The sequence below is a fragment of the Petromyzon marinus genome, chromosome 68 (assembly GCF_048934315.1).
Source record: "Petromyzon marinus isolate PM22_M1 ecotype Great Lakes invasive population chromosome 68, UKy_Petmar_22M1.pri1.0, whole genome shotgun sequence".
Classification (NCBI taxonomy): Eukaryota; Metazoa; Chordata; class Hyperoartia; order Petromyzontiformes; family Petromyzontidae; genus Petromyzon; species Petromyzon marinus.
The window spans coordinates 1,274,083-1,281,958 of NC_133734.1; the positions used below are offsets into that span (position 1 = coordinate 1,274,083).

The window sequence follows — 7,876 nt, forward strand, 5'->3', positions numbered from 1 at the left end:
CACTTCACTTCCTTCTCCATGATGCTTTTTTTGTGGGCTAAGGAATTTCCGCTTCCAAAAAAAACCCCAAAAATACTATGAAAATAAATATGATAGGCTCAATAAATTAACACTATCACGGTTATTTATTGATTATTCATTCGTTAAATATTACCGATCAATGTTGCCAAGCCAATATTCAATTCACCATACCTCACGGCACAGCGAATGTCGTGTCCAGTGACCGAAATCAAAGGAACTATTTCATTCAGCCTCGGTGTCAACCACCTGTTGACAGCTGATGGAAGAGACATCTATATCGTTACTTCTTATGTAACACGTCTGCTTTACGCAACATTTTTTGCTACTCATAACAGCTTGCTAGCAAGATTGCTTTCCTTGCATGTTTCTCAGCGTGGGGATGCTCTTGATTATTTACTTTATAATTCGCCCTCAATTGATACTGTTTAACATATCCTACCTATTCCCTTTGCCCATCTAATATCCAATTCGTAATAACTCATCTAAAATGCCCTGAATCTTATGAACTGTCTCTGCTGTTTGTCTCATTTGCATTGGCTAATTTTCTATATCGTGTATCTTACACGTGCATGTCTTACTTATTTGTATTGTGTAATATGGCTTGATTCGTAAACTCTGTCTGCTCGATTGTAGTGTTTCATTTGTCACGTCTCGTTTTTATGGTCTGTGTATTTTTAAAGGTTATTGTCGAAGTAGAAACTACTCAGTCGCACCAAACGAGTTATTGGGAATACAGTAGACTGACACTCTGGGACTGTGGAGCCTAAACGTTTGGATAAATTACTGCATTAATCTTCTGTTAGTGGCTGTCTGGTGTACCATCTCCAAAGGGGGTACGGACAGGGATTGTAAAGTAAAGTTAGGGATGATTCGCAGTAGATTATGTGCTGGTCAGGGAATGAGGACAAGATATTAGGCTGGGAGGTGTACACATCAAACACACTGGTTGGGAACGACTGGTATATCAGATTAATCTAATAAAACAGTTATGGCTTAAATGTTTCACTAAATGCACTACATTTTTCGTCATATTTTTAGGGATTCTGATGACAAACTTTAGTCATAATTAAATTTCATTACCATTTGACTTCCATTGTAGTTGAAGCGGGCTTTTTTTCTTTGCAATTCTATTTCAATTCGTGGATTCAATTTGATACTGTAGGCGGGGTGGCAGAGTTTTAACACTTGTGCCTCACAGTTTAGACGTTCTTTGTTCGATTTCTGACCTGCTCCTGGATGGGTTTCCTATGGGTTCTCTGCCTTTCTTCTTTCACAATTTATTTGTAAATGTTTCTGGTGTGGCCGAACATTCCAATGTTGAAAATGTATCTGCAAAATTACTCAATTGAGATTACACAGAGCAGCTAAATCGTCCCCTACTGTGAAACTTAGAGAGGCCCTTTCGAAAGTGTATCTTGAGAGTCAGTAAGGATTTTCTGGGTACACCAACAGAATATAAATACGCGAAATCCTTACCCAACGAGGAGTTATCGAACGCTTGTTTTAGCCCAACACGCGTTAACTAATGAGGTCTCTTGGGAGGAGCACGAGGGTTATGTTTTGGCTATTCTTGTTTAAACGCTGCTTAAGATGATCATTTTTGCAACTAAAAGTAGTGCCTTTAGAGTGTTGCTCGTTTTGGAACAAATTAAGCTGTATTGAAATCGCTCGAATAAGCAGAGACAGAATGCTCGTTAAGTGAGATACTGCTGTATAGATGTACAAATTGCACAAGAACATACATTCCTGCCAATTTTTTGACACAAAATGCACGCCTGGGGCAAAACAGCAAAAGGCCAAAAACAACATCAAGAGTCCAAGACAACACCATGACAAGTACAAGAGTTATACACCAAATCAACAACAGTCCCAGACAACTCCAAGACAACAGCAACAACAGTCCCTCACCAAGACAACAACAACAATCTCAGATCTCTCCCGGATATGTACAACAACAGTCTCAGAACACACCAAGATAATCACATCCCTCATTGAATTTTACATCTACATTAAAATATTGCTACACGGTGGGTAAGGATCGATGTTACACAACATATTTATAAATGTGGCTGGTGTATCTGGCACTGCTAATTTTCTGCTTCAGAATATATTTTTAATGGAAGGTTTACGATGTTTGGCGCGGAAACAAGGTTCCATAATGTTGGAAGAACCTTTTTTGATAATACACCACTCATTGATTCACTCCACCTCGTCATCATGAAAAAGAAAGAGAGGTTCAAGTTTGAAAAATATATATGTATGATAGATTAAAAATTCATAATTTCTGTAAATATGCCAAACTATTTACATAAACTATTCTGACGTGAGTGATGCGAAGCGATGTATAATTTAGGCTGTGGCTGGATCACGTGGCCTGTGCAACAGTAGTATAAATGACAGTGTTCTGGTGATAGAAAAGCATGCTCTGGGAAGAGAACCTTAAGGTGAGTGTGTAGGTTACTCCTGACTGGTCTCGTTATGAACAATTCAGGTGGTGTGTGTGGTGGACAGGTGACTCCTAGGTAAGTGCCTCTGAGCTGGCACCCCTTGAGAACCTGCCTGCTTGGTGTGATGTTGGCAAAACAAGATGCTATCGTATTTCTGTGTTTATTTTCACTACAAATCCGTTCTGTAAGGTACTGTCACAAATCAGTGAAAAAACAACGTATAACAGCATCAGCAGCAAGCAACTCCTAAAAATATAAAGATGTGAATTCAATTGACAATCATACAACGTTGGTGTAAATGTTCAGGAAAAAAACTTTACATACAAATGCATTGATGACGTTTGTCTGTCTAAAAGTGACGTCGATTGCGCAATACTCGTGCCTCCCCTCTCACTTTGCTCTCTTCCTGTCTCCCTCCTCTCTCTCTTTGATATCCACACTGCATCACATGAAGAAGAAAAACACGACTCTTGATGTCCTGAGTCAATCGTCCACCCTTTATTTATCCAATGCATGTTTTTTTGTAAGAGTCCAGAACATGGCCATCACAGAGGGAGATACCAATTACGAACGTGTGTCGAACCCGGTGCAATAAATCCTAAAATGGGGACCCGTCTGAATGCCCTTGGGCTCGCTGACCTACCACAGAGGCAACGATCAGGAGCTGCAGATTAACTGGGAAGGGGAAGAAGAAGGACAAGGGGGAGGAAGGGGAATAATTTATCCAAACTAGACGGGAAACAAAGTAACATAAGCGTGATGTCTGGGCTTATCCTTCTTATTTTCCCCTAGGAGCAACGGTGCCTATTGCAATGTTTCAGTGTCTGGAGTTCATCCCCTTGCCCAGCTCCCTACTTTTCTGGTTATTCACGCAGGGTCAATAAAAATGGGGACCACATTGCCTCTTACTCTTATTATATCCCTGGTAGATCCTGGTTAAGGAGCTGATTCCCGCCAAGGCACGGATAGTTCTGTGCCAGAGTCCCCAAGAGGGGGTTCTTGTTTCCAATTTGCTAGTATTGTCTTTCTTGCTACAATATAGCCGGTTTTCAGTAAGGCATATTGGCGTACCGATAGCCCTTTTGGTTTTATGCCCCGCAAAGTTTAGTCCACTGAGGGGACTCAGCTCTGTGCCAAGTTCCGATTAAAATAATCCGTTAAATTCTCGTAAAATTCTAAAATATCTGGGCACGTCCAGAAGGCATTCAGTTACATCTGTACCGTGCATTGTGGTATCTAGGGCAATTAGGAGAGGAATGTGTGAATTTGAACTAAATTATCTTTAGAGGAAGGGACCTGCGGTCTGCTGTCAGAGCCCAACCATATTTGAGTCCATTTCTGGTGAGGAATGTCCTGTCCCAGCAGCCTTTCCCCCTCAGCTTTCTAGTTTTGGCTCTAACCCGGTCTCAATCTCCTGCACGAACTTTTCATTTCCTTTTTCCACCAGACCATCCAAAATTGGGTGAGTGATGTGGTAAAAGTTTTTGTTTGTAGCTTTGGATGGTGTCCCTGATATTTTGGTAACCTTATTTGGAAGGTCCCCCACCCTTTCCAAGCCAATCTCTCTCCAGCCAGGCCAGTTAGCCCTTGTGCATCCTATTGTTAGTGATTGGTTGCCCCACAGAGGCGATTGTCTACATATGAAGGAGTGGAATGAGATTCACCTGTGGTTGCATTTCCCCAATGTGTTTAAGGAGTGGAATGAGATTCACCTGTGGTTGCATTTCCCCAATGTGTTAGAAACCGTGAATAATGGTTTCAGGACACGCGATCTATATTTGATAGGAGCTTAGGTAACGGCAGCAAATAACCAGCAGCTCACCGAGCCTTCTCCCAGTTTTTCCATGTCCTATACTTTTTCTTGTTGATCTATTGAATAAAGTTCTGAAAGCGATTGCTTTGTTCTATTTTAGGAAATCTGAAAAGGGTCAGGCCCCGATGTCTCTTAAGTAACGTAAGGGAATGGAAATCTATTTGCGCTAATTTGTGATTCCATATGGATGAGGCTATGCTTGAATCAAACATCTTAAAGAAAGCTTTTTGAATGCAGGAGGGGCTATTCGTAGATGTACTGTATAGGTAACCGTGTACAGTACTGTTCACTGCAGGAAGTTAAAATCGTGAGCGGCTGAACCTCACTGTCTATCCACTGGAATCTAGAAACACCACGTCGCCTGGGATACCACGATGGGCCACTTGGGCAATAAGATGGGGACAAGATGGCTCATTGTGTACTTTCATGGCAGCATAATCGCGAGCAGTAAATTTACCATGCATACAGGAATCTCTAGATCAACTGCGAATGGTCGAGCCACAGGGGCACAATCGGCGAACAGTACCTCAATAAATTTGGCCCAAAACAGTAAAACCTCGAGGGAAGGATTTGCTGTACTGTGTTGTGTCAACTTTTATTTCAGAGAAGCTGTATTTCTCTTGCAGACAAAGCTCTCTTAACCTCAAACAGTTATTCTTGTAAATTATCTAACCTTGTCACTGTCTGCTCTTCTTTCATTGTCTTTAGCTGTAAGTTAGCCATTACGAGTTAATAATCTGATCCAATGTGTGTTTTTTTTTAATTTACCAACATGATGATGTACTGCTTTTTCACCGTATTTTTCGCAATAGTGTTGTCGATAACATCTGAGTCGACATGCAAATTTAGAAGTGCATAACTATTACAAATGTGTCAATAAAATGTGGTTTTGAAAGTCAAACTGTGAATATCACGATGTTTTAAATTTCTTTCATAATTTAAACAAATCTGTATCTTGTAATGTGCAGGAAGAGAGGAGAAAATGCCTTATGCATTGGCCTTACACACCTGTGGAGGACAAGGAGGAACAGCCTTCAGTTTTGATGGGTGGAGAAATGGAGCAACGCTGGAAAAAATCTGGGTGTGGGTTGGAGGGTGGCAGATCAAGTGCGTGAAGGCCTGGCTGACGGACGGAAGGACTGCACAGTACGGCAGTCCCTCGGGATCTCACAAAGAGTTTGTGTTCCAGCCCGGGGAGCTGTTTTCGTCCCTCTCACTGTGGGGGAATGGGGCTGGCTCACGCCTGGGCGCCTTCAAGTTCAGGACAACCAAAGGCAGGGAATTCTTCGTGAAGATGACAGACTGGGGCCTAAAGACCGAGTACCCAGTCGACGTCCGCTCTGGAATCTGCCTTGGAATTCAGGGCAAAGGCGGTTCAGACATCGACAGCATGGGCTTCCTCTTCATCAATTCGGTTAAAAGTTCAGAATTGATCAACGTGACATACCCTACACTGCACAGGGAGCTTCCAAAAGTCCAGATGGAAGAGATCAAATCACTCAGTTACAAGAATACTGGTTCTGTCCCCCAAACCTATAAAATTGAAACCTCCAAGACCGTGACCAAAACCTCCTCCTGGTCGATCACAAACAAGCTGGAGGCAACCGTGAGCATCAGCGTCTCAGCCGGCGTTCCGGATGTCGTGGAGGTTGAATATGGCTTTAGTTTTACCGTTAGCACCGAGAGTACGCACGCCGTGGAGAATTCAGAATCGAAAACCGAGCTCCTCTCATTCGACGTCACGGTTCCTCCACGCAAGACCACTGCGATCGACATCAATATCGGTCGCGCGGAAATCGACCTCCCGTACAAGGGTACGGTGCGCATGTCCTTATTGAACGGCGCCACCTACGACATCCCAATGGAGGGTGTCTACAAGGGCCTCGCCTACACCAAGGCGACTGTAGTAACAAACGAAAAGTGAAACGGCATCGGAAAAGCACGCACGTGCTGCGCTTTACTAGCTGCATGCTGCATTCAACGCTGCCTATCTTTATTTAATAGTTTATTGAACCCTGCGGTATAAAATATGATGCAATACATATGCCATTTGGGAGAGTTCAGTTGGTGCAATTAAGGAACCTTTGAATCGGTGAAAAAATAATTAACACGGAGATGCAGTTATTTCAACGATTTTTTCTCGCACATACCGTATATAATTGAGTCTGTTCGCTCAGAAATCACAATGGAATGATCATAATCTGTCTTTATCCCGGAGGAATCCGACGATAAATTAATCTCTTTTTTACAGATGTCCAGTAGGGGCGAGTCAGCAAGTTACAACAACAAACAATACACAACACGATAGGAGGAAAAAGTAGATCAATGGTAAGCCAGTAGCTAAAACTTATATAAAGAAATAAGAATAAAGTATATAAGTACAAATAGCATAAGTACATTTAAACGTCACTTTTGCCATTTACTTACGTGAGAATGAGCCCCAACTAGCAAACGCAAATGGAAATAAACTTCCTGCAGTGGTTTGGGCAATGTAACAAGACAATACACACTGGCATAGGCAACGTTGATCGGTAGAGTGCAAATCTGGAGGGGTTCAAAACATCAAAGTACAAGTTGGATGAACGACATAAATGACTGGAAGGAGGTGAAAGAGGTGATGCTTTATGGGCTTCAGAAATGAGAAGGTGAAGAGTGAAAACCCAAATGAAGCACACAGCTAAGGACATTCTCCACGGCAAATCATACAAACATATATCTTGACAATACAGTTTCTGCATGCTGCCACGAACAGAATAATCGATGGACTTGACCAACATTTCTACTAAAATTATAGAGAGAAGACATCCACGTGTGAATGATACCAAACAAAACGATGACGGAAAGATAAAGATTCCTCAAACAATCAACCAATCTTCATTTGTGTTGGGACACCTATTTTCAGAAACGCTCATATTTGTTTTCCATTTCACACTATAATGAATATACAAATAATGATAACTGGCCTCGAATGACCAACAATTTCTCCAAAGGTGACACCAGAAAATTAAAGAACTTCCCTTGTAGTACTATCATTTCCATCAGCACCACCATCTGGATTAATGCATTTAGATTACAATTGCATGCTCTTTAATTATAGGGAATTGCATGCAACTAGTCAGTTGCATGTTATGCAATGCTTTGGGCTTGTGATGCAAAATAAAATATCTTTAAAAATTCATTGGATTGTGTTTGCATTCAGTGTCATCATTATCACATCCACAACCCCTTTGAGCCAGCATCACTGAAAACCTTTGTTCGAATCCAGGCATTCGCCTGTAATGAAACTGCACAGTCAAGTGTGGTGAGTTGATGGTCTCAACCCGGTCACGAATGACTGCACGAAGATAACCCCTTCCATCACAGTTATCAAAACGTAAGCTAGTATGTGTGCAGATATCGCGTAGCAGAAGTGAGATCTTGGTTTTTAGATATAATTTCAATCGCGCATGATAAACCTATATTCTCGATTCTCGCAAGAGAGATATGGCCACATCGCTCAGAGGTCTGAGTGCTGACCTAATTTCGAATCCAGAACACTTAGCAGTGCCAGCTCATCAATCAAACCTCCAAATGTGTGTGTGTGTGTTAGTCCATG

At 41.9% G+C, this 7,876-nt stretch overlaps 1 protein-coding gene across 1 annotated transcript; it reads left to right on the forward strand.

Annotated features, from left to right (window-relative positions):
- The first annotated feature begins 2,414 nt into the window (after positions 1-2,414).
- Positions 2,415-7,459, forward strand: LOC142906599 (aerolysin-like protein). The gene is made up of 2 exons (XM_076054742.1): positions 2,415-2,465; positions 5,250-7,459. Exon 2 carries the CDS (start codon positions 5,264-5,266, stop codon positions 6,203-6,205), a length of 942 nt encoding a protein of 313 aa, XP_075910857.1. The 5' UTR covers positions 2,415-2,465; positions 5,250-5,263; the 3' UTR covers positions 6,206-7,459.
- The last annotated feature ends 417 nt before the right edge of the window (positions 7,460-7,876 follow it).

Bases quoted from the DNA above. Each gene is read 5' to 3' on its own strand.
- LOC142906599 (XM_076054742.1), top strand. From the start codon at position 5,264: ATGCCTTATGCATTGGCCTTACACACCTGTGGAGGACAAGGAGGAACA.